Source organism: Macrosteles quadrilineatus, unplaced genomic scaffold (assembly GCF_028750875.1).
Source record: "Macrosteles quadrilineatus isolate MER2022 unplaced genomic scaffold, UCM_ALF_1.0 Scaffold_9__3_contigs__length_116548681, whole genome shotgun sequence".
Lineage (NCBI taxonomy): Eukaryota > Metazoa > Arthropoda > Insecta > Hemiptera > Cicadellidae > Macrosteles > Macrosteles quadrilineatus.
The window spans coordinates 61150870-61164256 of record NW_026542602.1 but is presented as its reverse complement, the minus strand read 5'-3'; the positions used below and the strand labels follow the sequence as shown (position 1 = coordinate 61164256).

Below are 13387 nucleotides of genomic sequence, written 5' to 3'. Positions count from 1 at the left end.
GCAAACAAAGCTATAAAACAACAGAACTTTTCATGTAATGATAACCTCTCAAAACAAGTTCAAACTTGTTTTAAATTTAACTGATGCAAACAAGCAGCTGTTTAGTAAGTGATTCAATCATTTAGACTATTACGATTGTGTTAGTGTATATTGAACATCGATATTTTGAACTGTTAACAAGAATGCAACAATAAGCTACAACCATTTAAAACCAGCGATACATGCTTTTTTGAATGCCTTTAAATGAATCATTAATTTCTGATATTGCAACAAGCAGTCATACTAATTGCATCTTATTGCTAAATACGAAATGAAGCCTTTTATGACCTGTTTCATGTGTGGTTACCAAAGCGTCTGTTGGATTTGTACTCTTCTTTCATGAGGTTTGAATCAATGAATAAAATCAACTACAAAAACAATTGCATTTATTCAAACAGCAAGAGATAACAAAGTCACATACAATAACCCTAATTTCCCATGAGGCAATATACAAAAGCAAAATTATTCCAGGTGACGTATGTAAACTTAACAGTCAAGCTATTTTTTGTCTCTTTCATAAGTAGAAAACCAATCACAAAAATAATTTCTTCCATTAAAACATGAAGAGATAAACAATCAAAGAAGTCACATACTAAGTTTTATCAGACAATATACAAAAGCAAAATTATTATAGGTGTAATAAACTACCAATAATAACACTGACCGACATATGAAATGCTTCCCTTGACTAAAGCTGCTCGATAAGTTGACTAAAGGTATATGGTGGAGTTTTATAAAAATGAAACGTTATAAAATACAGTTTTACTTACTAACTTGTTATATACAACACTGTAGTATACTAGTTGTGTTTATACAAATAGATATGCAAATGTTTTTTGTTAAGTTAGATACTTGACGATATTCTAACACATTTCAATACAAAACTAGACTGTACAGTGTACACATTGTTGTCTAGAAATTAGGGAATAAAATAACATAAAGCATCTGAAGAAGTGGTTTTAAATCAAAGAATGTTGATGAGTGAAACCGTTTCTTTGGGTGAAATAAAATAAAGGTTATGCTAATTTTTATCAGATTTGTATACAGTAATTTGTTGACTTAGTTGAATTGCAAAAGCTAAAAACAACTATAAATTGAAAAACATTAAAAGCATCCTTTTTATTGACATATTTACACTTAATATTATATAACAGGTGGTTCATGAACACAAATACCGTACTTTATTTATTCACTCATGTCTAAGGATTGTTGTTGTTTTCACTTCGCCCCACTAACACTTACACCACATCACATACAAGCTAAAGCTTTTATTTATATTTCATATTTACTATACTGTGCAAAAATTATAATACTAAAAGTACATGACAGTAAAAAAATACACAAAATATCACTTAACTACAGTATTGAAATTGTTTTCTTGAAGACGGCATTTCTCTTCTATGTACCTGAAACAAAGTTTTAAGAGTTGATTGTGGCTCTGTACAGAAGTTTAAACACAAAGAGGAGACGGTTTCTGTATGTTTGCAGGCAGTGGCGGTTCCAGGGGGAGGGGGGCTTTAAGGGCTAAAACCCCCTACCATTGGACCCTAGAAAATAAATTTAAACATACATTTCGCCCTAAAAATGTTTTTGTTCTAGATGTTAAAAATGGCTTTTGTAAGTCACCGGCTTAAGGAACAATTTTTTTTAGAACAATGGGGATCCACACCCCCCAAACCCCCTGGTGCCCCCCCCCTTGACAAGGTCCCAGAACCACAACTGTTTGCAGGTCTGACAGTTTGAAAAGAAACCTTCATACGCAGGAATGAAAATCTACAACAGGCTACCTCCAGATCTAAGAAGCAAGTCAGAAGATGACCTCAAACCAGCTTTGCATCAATGGCTCATTAATCGACCTTTCTATTCCTTAGAAGAATACCATCAACAGGTCTTTGACTAAACAACACCTCAACCAAACATTTAGAAAAAATTGTAAATTGACGCTACTACTATTCTTAATGAATGTGTAAATAAAGATTATTTGTCTATTGTCTATTGTCTATTGTCTATTGTCTGTGTGTTTGTCCCAGCTCAATGTATAAATTACTAAATCAAATGGACTGGAATTTCATGTTATATCATTACCAGGCTAATGCGTAGGCTTAGTCAAGGAGGTTAGCTCCCAGGGTGTCCGTCCAAAGTTTCAAGTGGAGCTTTTGGAAGAAAAACAATTATTATTCTTGTGGTAAAACCTTAGATTATTGTTACACTAAATATTCCATCCACATGTTAAAGTTGTCACCAGTTTTTAAATCAAAATGGACTTAGTTGAAGTGACTCAACAGATTGAGCTGATGTAAATTACTCTTTTAGCTAAGTAAAACTGAAAAGATGACTTATTTTAAGCTTCTCTTATGTCTCGTCCACTATTTCAGTAAGAATCAAGAATCAAGAACCAAGAATCAGAATCACAGTGTTTCATACATCATTTAAAACTCACCTAATCCATCACTAATTCAACTACTGTTATTTACCTTGGTGCTAATCTATTTGTCGTCAATTTCCATAATTTCCTCGTCGGATGAAGTTTTCCTGACCAAACCCAACAGGTTGAGCATTGAAGGAGGGTCTCCGCTTGTTGACGGAGTCACTACTGCACAATTACAAGGTTTGATTAATCATATTGTTATAAATTACATTAAGCATCAAAGAGAAGTAAGATACAGAGGATACAAGCATATGGGACAACCGTGCGCTTTTAGCTCCGATATGGTGAGGCAGAAATGCTATTGTACCGAGCAATGAAGATCCCGAACGGCAATGGCGATTTTTGTACAGCAGTTGTCGAGTGAGAGTACTGTAGCATGTGATGGTGAGGGAAAAGGAGAGTGGGAGGGGACAACGAATAGAATTTACTCTAGACACCAGCAACTGGTGCTAGACAGTAGACGCCATCTAAGTGTACTGTTGAATGTATCCTCATCCTCTGTATTTTACTTCTCTATGTACATTCACATTCAAAACAAAATACCACATGAAATTATAGCCTGTAGGTTTGTAGCATTGAAAATATTATTTGAAATAACTATTCACACACCAAAAACACTCTAGCATAAAAGGATAATAAAAATATCATCATTGTTGCTCACTGAAGAAATCCTATATTATGACAAAATATCAGTGTATTTTTTTGTCTTCTATTTTTAAATTCTATTAACCCTTAGACTATTTTTTCTCAGATAAGCTAGCTGAACAATCTCTATCTCTTCAAAATACAGTTTGTAATATGACAAATTGATCAAAATCAGTAGATAAGCAATTTTACAATGGAAATAAAATTACGCCATTTTTTAACCTCAATCCCAAATAGTTGTAGCCTATTTTTATGAAATTACCGGGGATATTTTCCACTAGAATATGTAAAACCATGTTTTCCACAAGGTTTTGGGGAACTGGAATCTTATATCATCTTTGGATCCTACATTTTGTTCCACTTGAGATTAATTTTCATTCCGGAACCCTAAAATTGGGAAACTTGATCTTCACTGGTAAATTTCCTTATCTCTTAAAAACTATCCACCTCCACAAAATTGTTACAAGGATGAATATTCTTAGCATTGACTTTTGGATCCTGAAGATGTCCCATCATATGAATCAGAAATGGCCTATTATTCATCAAAAAGTACATAGTTGAACTAGCCGTTCACAGAGTGCGTCTATTTTCTCCCTTAAATTTCTTTGCTGAGATAGTCGAGTTAACATAAAAGATGCATTTACAATAAGTTGTCCTATTAGTTTGACTAAAAAAGTTGAGGTATTTTAGAGAAATAATACATCGGCACTGTTCAATTGGGTAGCCTAATTCAACTACGTCCATTTTTTTATTCCAACACTGGTGACAACTTTAACTTGGGGACATATAGTTCTATCTAAAGTAGACTCCCTCTTATCCGGACACCTTTTAACCGGACATCGGTTTAACTGGACTACACTTGGTAGAAGTGACATCTCTTTAATTAATTTTTATCAGCACATCAGTTTAACCGGACTAGAACGGCAGGAAGTGGGCGGTAATGAAACGACTGTTCTCGTGGGAAATATTTGAGACCAGTAATTACGTGTCTAAATACAATGCTCACCTAATTTCAAGTCAAATACTGTATAGAGTATGCATTTAAATGGTCCGTTGTAACGAGATGTTGGGGACGTCGGTTTAACTGGAAAAACCGTTATCCGGACTGGCCTCGGTCCCGAGGAGTCCGGATAAGAGGGAGTCTACTGTATAGTCTAAGCCGTAAGCTACTGTAAGTGGATGCGGCTGGACTCACTTGGTTTGTCACTGTCCGCAGAGTCTGCGCGATGAGGTACGAAGGCGCGCATCCACTTCTCCTCGTGGTCCTCCGCCTCTTCCTCGTCGAGTGTCACTAGCGGAGGGAAGCTGGCGGACTGGCCTTGCAGTGTACACTGCGCCGCTCGCTCTGGGGTCGGATAGGCTGACTTGCGCTTACACAGCGCCAAGTGACGAGCTGACATACACAGTTGTTTCAATTAGTTGATAATAGATAGGCTCAAAACTGGATGTAACTTAACTCAACTATGAATGTCGATAAAGTTGATTTGTATAGCTTTGTATAGGCAGACCCATTTATTGAATTCCTGGTGATCAAGAAGAGCTGAACCCATTTTAGAACCATCAAAAAGGTACTGATGTTTCTCGAGATAGAACTGGAAATCTTTTGACTCAAGCAATGTAAACTCAGGATTCCAGCTTTAAGCTTATCTTCTCAGCACTCACATTTAACTTCAATGGGTTTGGATTGTTTCACCTTTCAAAAGCTTAACTATCCCTAACAGACTACTATAATAAGCAGCATAGAAAATAATTAAAACAATAATTAGCTTCAGCCACGTTTGATGTATAAATACTCTGAGACACAGATATAATATTAGAATACACAAAAATAATCTTACTTGGTTTTCTTAAGTTAAAAATTATTGCAAACTCAAGGGGACTAGAAAAAGTATTTTATGATCTCATTGAAATCCTGCTTAGGTACATAAATCAATAATTCAGGGAAATTCTAAACTTCTACTTTCCAACTCATAAATTTATTTATATATAATTTATGATTAACAAAAATGTTTCCTACTCACCCATATTGTTTCCGCTCTGACTGGAGAAGCCGCACACGCAGTACAGTGGTTTTGCCAAAATAATGGCTTTACCAACATTGTACTGTGGTTTGGCCTCTGACTGGTGATAGACAACAAAATGTTCATTCATGGCTTTGCTGCAGCAAGTAGAGAATCTACACTTCAGGCAGGACAAGAAACCCCTGAAACAATACAACATGCTGACTGATATTCATAAATCAAAACCTCACTCACCAAGAACAATGTAGCTGTGCTTGCCTCTGTCAAGCACTTGTCAACACAGAACCTCAAAAAGAGGATGAATGGACACACGCAAGATATGAAGACCCACAAAGACAAATCCATAGTCATTAATGCTGAAAAGCATGTTTAAGATTTGCTTTACTCAATTCTGAGGCTTGCCTCTGAACTTGTAAGACAAATAAATAACAATAGTGGTTTATTTACCTTTACTTTCGTCCCAGTTCAATTTCAAAGATAGTCGTAATATCTACAACCATCGTTTGGACGCTAGTTGCGTCATGGTCACGTAGTTAGCAAGTCGAGAAATATCTTGTCGTAGTCAGTTGCTTTGACTTCATCATAGTGTTCCATCCACGAGAACAATTTGTTTTAATTTGTTATAACAATGTACGTGTTTCTGTGAGTATGACGGCGTCCAAGTGACTGACTACAACAAGATATTTCTCGATCCACCACTTACTACTTCGACCATGAGGCAACTAGCGTCAAAAACAAGGTTGTAGATAATACAACTATCAGAACAACTATTATTATAAAATTAGATTTGCTAATAGGTAGTTCGGGTACCCAGATATTCAATTTAGCGGGACTCTGTTGTGAATAATATTTCTAGTTTGTGCTAAATATGCGTCTACTCACGGATAATGGTCGTCCTGCAGCATTTCGCCCTCACACTCGCAGCAGATTGCGTCCTCTTTGACTCCACTGATGCCGAGCCTCTGGAAGCTGTTGATAGTGAAAGTGGTAGAGAAGGTGGGTTTGTTCTTGTTTCCCTGACTCTTGAATTGCGGCTGGCTGTTAAGAGGCGTCGGCATCATCACCACGTCCAGTCCGTTCACTGGCTCTCTCACTACGCCTGTCAAACACACGGCGTAAATTAGAGGTGGGTATATAATGTAATACGATAAATAACACTATTACTGAAGATTCACCTATTACCTTGGTAACAGGTTACCGAGAATACCTTATTATTTTTGTAACGTTTTCTAAACCGTTAGTTTGAGCTAGTGAAATAACGCTGACCGTGTCGTACTAATAATTAATAGTAAATGCTTGGTTGTTTACTGAGAATCATATTATTTTTGTAACGTCGTAGTACCCAAACAAGTGAAATAACGCTGGAAGGGGAAATAATAAGTGACAAAAAATTAAAGTTTTCAAGTCAATCACAACACACAACATTTCGTACTCTGGAGGGCTTTGTCCTGAGCAGACAAAGACTCAAAGAGTTAGGGAAAATGGCTCCATTTTGATGGATATGCATTTTACAAGTTAATTTATAACTTGGGGGTCAGTTTCAGGAATTTTAACTATAATTCATTAAGTTTTTCTATACAACACTATTGAGAACAGTCAAATGTTCAGTACCTGGCAATTCCTTGCAGCTCGTATGGTCCTTCTTGTAATGTTCCTTTATGAGATCCTTATGTACAAACCAGAGCACACATTTTTGACACTTGCGAGCCAGTGTCTTCCGTTGATGTTTCTAGAAGAGAGAAAAAGATAATTAAACCAGAACGCACATGTCACTCTAAATTTTACACAACACAAGAAGATAGAACAAAAAAAAGCAAGCCTAAAAGCGAAGATTTCAAGAAGAATATTTTATTAAAGGTGTTCCTATAAGTTAATTAATGACCTATAAGTTAACCTTTTGACTATGGGGAGAAGTAAAACTCATATTCCAATGTTGAGGTTGTTGCCAATATAAAAAGAAATAAATTATTTGAATTGACAGAGCAAGCTGTTGATTAATATTTTCTGTTACACTTAATTTTTAACAAAGACAAACTGAATGGTTAACTTACTGTTGAATAGAGCATCTTTTATCTAACATAAATTGAAAATGACAAAAACTGACAAAATGAGAAAATTGAATGTTGACAGCTGCAAAATCTCCGTAGCTCACTATGTTTTTGAAGAAAAAAATTATTTAAAGCTGGTTCATATGGACAGAATGTAAACCCTGTATACAACAGCCAGTGGCAGCACTTACCTGGATGTGGTTTATGAAGAAATACTGATTCTGCGTGATCCTTCGGCCGTCAACAGTTTGCAGGTTAACAATCTTCAGGCAGAACGGACATTGTAGTTTGTCTGTGTTCTTGTGAAACTGCAGCAACCAACATTGTTGTTGTTATAAACTACTGATATTCAATTAGTTATAATATAAACATACGTATGCAATAAATCTCCTTTTAACCACAACTTGTTACACTTAAACCATCACTAAAATTCAAATAAATTAGAAAATGAGGAAGGCAATGGGAAATGCCCACTGTGGGTGGTCCGGCTTGGCCAAACGAATGTAATGGAGCAGGCGACAACTAGGATTTCATACTGTAATATAGATAAAGTTCAGAAAACAACCCCCAACTATTTTATGAAATAAGATTTTGAGTGTACAGATGTAGATTTTAAGACGGCAACGTTTAAAATAACACAAACAACTGTAATATATCTCTTTGAATAGACCCAACATTTGAATTTCTATCATTGTTTTGATAAAACAATACGTTTTCTGACACTGCATCGCCACCTTTGTTTCGGTTAGTCGGGTTTTTACTACATTTCATCAAGGATAAAAAATTTTGTATTATTTCAGTCCAGGTAGCCGAAACTCCACCGGACTGAGGCTGACAGCCGTGATCGACCTTAGTCCTAACACCCAGGAAAGTACATACCTGATGGAAGTGATCGACCACCAGATTGTGTTGAGACGCTCGGTAGTCGCAGATGCCGCAGCGGTAAGGCAGCTCCTGCTCACAGTGGTTCTTATGCATGTGGAGGATCAGCGTGGTGCGATCACGGTTGGCTTCTCGACAGATCTGACACAGCAAAGAGCCTTTCTCGTGCGACTGCAACAACAATTAAACTTTTAAACAATATTCTTCAACACAAAGACTTTTTTGAACAAGCCATTTAGAATAATTGTAGTACCATTTCATCGTTCGGCAATTTGTTTAGTGAAAAAAAAACAATAGAAAAAAATTTATTTAATGGATCATAATCTGGATCTGGAGTAATGGAAAAAAATTTTAACCACATCAGGGACCCACCTCTTCCACATGAGTCTGCAGAGCGAAATCGGAGATGAAATCCTTGAGGCAGTAGCGACACTGTGGCGAGTTGTCGGAGAACGTGTACGAGCCCTCGTTGAAGGCGTGCCCCACCAAGTGACGCATCATGCGGAGATTGTCCTTCACCATCACGTTGCACATTCCACACTGCAACACATACCACATTATTACAAACGATTCTTCATGAACGCCTAAAGGTAGAAATCACAACGATGTCAGATTGGATGTTTAACTATGGTGAACAAAATCTCACTAAACAATGAAAGCTAACTAATCGCGTGCCACCAGGAATGTTTTACCATTTTGTAATGCAAACAAACAAAACTACTTTACAACTTGAGACTGCCTATTTTATTTGATGTATCATATTTAGTTGTAGAATTTACGAAGTAGACATAACAAGGCATAAAAATAACAATGCTTATTTATAAATATACTTTACTTGAAACTGAGTTTACGTATGAAAACAGAAATCGCACCATTGTTGTGGATATAAATATAAATCGAAAGATAAAAATGCAAGAAAATTATGAACGATAAAGTGAAATAGATCCATTTGGTGCGGAGAAATCAAATTCATCATAGATAGATGTATGTATACCTATTGATTGCGTCTGTGATTGACCATTTCTAGCCTCAACCAAATGCAATTTTTAGGTAATCGGTTGTATCACAGACTCACCTTCATGTTGAGGTCAAAATGTTTCTGACTGGCCAATATCTGAGCTGCCCCAGGCTTGGTACCGTAGTAGTACGAGTCTAGAGGTCGTAAGTTATTGCTGCTGGGCACACTCAAAAAGTGTTTCTTAGGTTCCGGCTCGGAACTTGTCTTCCCTTTACCTCGACCGCGTTTGTTTGCCTGCGACACTGGATTAGGGCTATCAGTCTGTTAACATAAACAAACATTAAGTGTACGGATTTAAAATTGATGAAGTATAATTTATTAAATATAAGAGTCGGGAAATACCTATTTGAACAGGCACTTATCAAAGAAGGCATTTGGATTCATCCAATAACTTCCTTCATGTCTTTCAATCCTGTGCTTCTTCTTCATTGGTCATCAACACTTATTTATTTGGATATTTAATCTTTTCACCACCTCTTTAAAAATCAAGGAGGTCTTCTTCAAACCAGAATTTCCTAACATTAAATATACCATAAATTCATTTACTCTTATCAGACCTCTGCATTTCGCTTCAGCAAACACATCATAATAAAAATAACCCGCAGCAGCAAACCTGCATATTAAGCAAATTTTCTTTTGCCTGGTCTGATTTTTACTGAAATACCCTTAAACGTGTAAAATTAATTCCCCATTTTAACTAACATTAAGCATAGTGAGTACTTAGGTTTGCTGCTACAGGTAATGTAATAAAGGGTGTTTTTAGTAAAATATGAATCTGAATATTTAATATATATATGAGGTTACATTACCTTAATCGCCAAGTGATCCATGTAGTCCAAAATCTAGGATTACGTACGTTTCGACGTCAATGCGTCATTGTCAAATCTACAAAAACTTGTTTAAACCATAAGGGTCACGTCATAGTTTTTACGACACACACGAACAAATAATATGGACAAAAAAAATACATTTAAGTAGGCCTACTAACTAATTTATGGTAAACGGTCGTCACAACATAGTACAGATCTGATCGCATGCCGAGACTCGACTACTGATGGTGCGCCGCTTCCTGGTTTATCAACTTGGACTTTGTCCTCTGCCACCTGTATCATCCAGTTGTAAGCTCTTTAGTTCTGATACAGGTGGCAGAGGACAAAGTCCAAGTTGATAAACCAGGAAGCGGCGCACCATCAGTAGTCGAGTCTCGGCATGCGATCAGATCTGTACTATGTTGTGACGACCGTTTACCATAAATTAGTTAGTAGGCCTACTTAAATGTATTTTTGTCCATATTATTTGTTCGTGTGTGTCGTAAAAACTATGACGTGACCCTTATGGTTTAAACAAGTTTTTGTAGATTTGACAATGACGCATTGACGTCGAAACGTACGTAATCCTAGATTTTGGACTACATGGATCACTTGGCGATTAAGGTAATGTAACCTCATATATATATTATATCTCAGTGATTCAGAAAAAACAACATACAACATGAACTGAATATTTAGTATTTTTGGCCTCTAGGGATCCTCTGGGGTATCAAAACAGTAAAATCTAGCAGTCTCAGATCTAGATCTCACATGGTCTACAGCAATAGCTTATTCCGGAGCATGTTTATTCCAAGAACAATAATTACACAACTACACCATTTCAGACTGCAAAAAGGGAAATAGGCCTACTAACATTGAAACAGTAAACTGCTCAAAATGTTGTCCAATTATGTGATCTTTACATGATTTAATGAAGATTTGCACTAAGATTTAACATTGAAAATTTAATTTTTTTTCATGATTTCAAACAATTTTTTAAAGTGGATATTGGGGAAAAAACTTACATTTCTCAAACTAGGAGGAAGGTTGTCGATGGAAGGAAGATTGCTGCCAGCTGAGACAGTCTGGCTTCCCAATGCCTCATTCTGAAACATAATCAAATCAAGGTCATTCATGTATTTTTTATGTCATTTTGGTTTATTTAAGTCAAATTGTACTCAATTATAAAACAGAAAAATCAACAACCAGTTCTAATTTAATAACTAATCAGACTGTTGTATAGCATAGAATTGGACAATTTTACAGAACATATTCGAGGAAGATTTTTTTCTCAGGACATCAGGCTTACCTGAATGGGAAAGAGTCTAAACCATAGAGACACAAAACTTTACACTTTACACAAAACATTTGAATATTTAACTGACAGAATTTTCAACTAAGGAAGAGAGTTGTCTTCAGGTCCAATATAGATTGGTCTCTCTCTTCTCTTTTGGATATAACTCTCTACCTTAGTTGAAAATGCCGTAAGTGAAATATTCTAATGTTTTGTGTATAGTGTAACGTTTTGTGTCTCTTGTGCTAGTTTGGACTCTTTCCCATTCAGGTAAGCCTGCTATCCTCACAAACAATCCTAGGCCCTTGTGTTCTTTGTTACTTTCTTACACTTGAATAAGTCGTTTATGTTATACAGTAAATATACTTGAGTACCATGACATCACTATTTAAATTGTGTTATAGGTCAAAATATGACTTAACACATAAAAAAAAACAATGTGTACGTAAAAAGTATGACATAGTGTTTAGTAATGTTACAAGAAAAGAAAGGTAACCCAGGATCTAACAGTTTGGACATAACAGTGCTATTTAATTTTGGAAAACTAAAAAAACTATAACAATGATATGTACAACAATTGTATGGAAAAAAAGTATTGAAACAGAAGATTGAAAAGGAATCTTTTAAATACATCAATCAAACAACAAATGCTTACCGAGACGACCAGTCTGGTTGGTATTTGGGGTGCTGCAACACAGTTGGATTGCCAGTTTTTGTACGCCCAGTTTTTGAACGGGTTTGCGGCTATTTTATTCAGCCTTGTCATCAGCGTATCGCCTGGAATATGTCATAAGGTTAGAAAGCTCTTAAAAATATATTATTTATAGAAATATATTTGCTGAAATAAAGCTAATAAGGATCACAAGTTTTAGAGAAAACCATAAGACGCACACCTATCAACCACATACTTGAATGAACAGTCTTGATGTTAAATTTTCGATAAACCCTCTCCTAAGGGTAGGAACCTTAATTAAAGGGTCGTATCTAATTACATTTAAAATATTGAAGACACATCAACTGTTAGATTTGTATTTTGTTTTAATTGTTATCATACGGTCTCGGGGAAATTGTGATCCGTCTCTTGTGATCGCGGCAATACTCGTGAGCATATCTTGCAATCACAACAATACCATGGCAGCACTTGAAGAGCAGGTCTTGCAGTCACGGCCATCAAGTGATCGTCTCTCACACTCGTGGTCAACACTTTTAGCTATCTTGCTCTCTCAACGATTTCTTGATTGTACACCACAAAAGCAGCTGCACTTGTGAGCATATTGTGATAATTGTGAAAATTAATCACAATCTAAGAAACCATTTGTAATGTTTATTTAAGTAGGAATGTATAACACACATGTAAGAAATTAAAATGAATGTTTTTACTAAACAAATGTTCACCTGTCCTAGGTCACTTGACCCAGCTGGTTTCAGTTTCAAACCTTACCTGTATCCAGCTTAGTTTGTTCTGCCAGGTGAGACACTATCATCTCAAAGGCCCGAGCTGCGATTGTCCCCCATCTCTCTCGCCACACTAACTCGTCCAGGAATTGTTGGATGATCTGACGAGACAGCAACGACAGTGTGTTCTGGAATAAAAAAAAAAATAGTCAGCCTACCACTGAGGTAATTCTTCAGTAACTCTCGGTGGATTTTACTTCATGATGAAATCTAAGCCATGGATAATCAAATAAAACTAAAATACCAAAATATATCCAAAAACCCCACACTTGAATTGTTTTGAGGTTGATGTAACAATAGAACAGACCACTCTCGTACAAGAAATATAAAAACTGTACATCAATATTAGAATATTTCAGAGCCACTGGATATATTCTAACTTAGTAACTTTTGTGCTTCTTGTGCCAGAGTGAACTCTTTCCTATTCATGTACACCTTCACTGAGTTAATCACTTTGTTTCCTACCAACCTGGAACATGCGTGGGACGATGCGGCGCAAGTAGTCCATCACTTGTGTGTTGCTATACTTGGGACTGGTGCCTTGTTGATCAGCCATGGACACCTGGTACACACTCTGATAGCCCATGTGGTGCAGAGTGCCTTTGTCCACTGTGTAGTCCGTTAGAATGATGGACTCCTTGTGTACCCACTCCTCCAGCGGCTCTAGGATCTTGACGAACCTCCGCTTGTAATTACGTTCTCCGTCCTACGAATAAACAATTGATTACCTCAAACTCCTTTAGAAACT

The 13387-nt window shown here is 36.4% G+C and overlaps 1 protein-coding gene across 1 annotated transcript in view; it reads right to left on the bottom strand.

The window, feature by feature from the left end:
* Window positions 1–408: 408 nt before the first annotated feature.
* Window positions 409–13387, bottom strand: part of LOC129004035 (uncharacterized) — a 40025-nt gene continuing 27046 nt past the window's right edge. Inside the window, exons 12-25 of the mRNA XM_054432408.1 lie at window positions 13109–13345; window positions 12626–12767; window positions 11840–11961; window positions 10916–10996; window positions 9139–9342; window positions 8436–8603; window positions 8061–8234; window positions 7373–7489; window positions 6745–6862; window positions 6016–6232; window positions 5134–5315; window positions 4308–4505; window positions 2514–2632; window positions 409–1445 (exon numbers count right to left, since the gene is read on the bottom strand). Of these exons, the coding sequence (XP_054288383.1) occupies window positions 2526–2632; window positions 4308–4505; window positions 5134–5315; window positions 6016–6232; window positions 6745–6862; window positions 7373–7489; window positions 8061–8234; window positions 8436–8603; window positions 9139–9342; window positions 10916–10996; window positions 11840–11961; window positions 12626–12767; window positions 13109–13345 (2067 nt within the window). The 3' untranslated portion in view covers window positions 409–1445; window positions 2514–2525. The remainder of the gene's footprint in view (window positions 1446–2513; window positions 2633–4307; window positions 4506–5133; window positions 5316–6015; window positions 6233–6744; window positions 6863–7372; window positions 7490–8060; window positions 8235–8435; window positions 8604–9138; window positions 9343–10915; window positions 10997–11839; window positions 11962–12625; window positions 12768–13108; window positions 13346–13387) is intronic.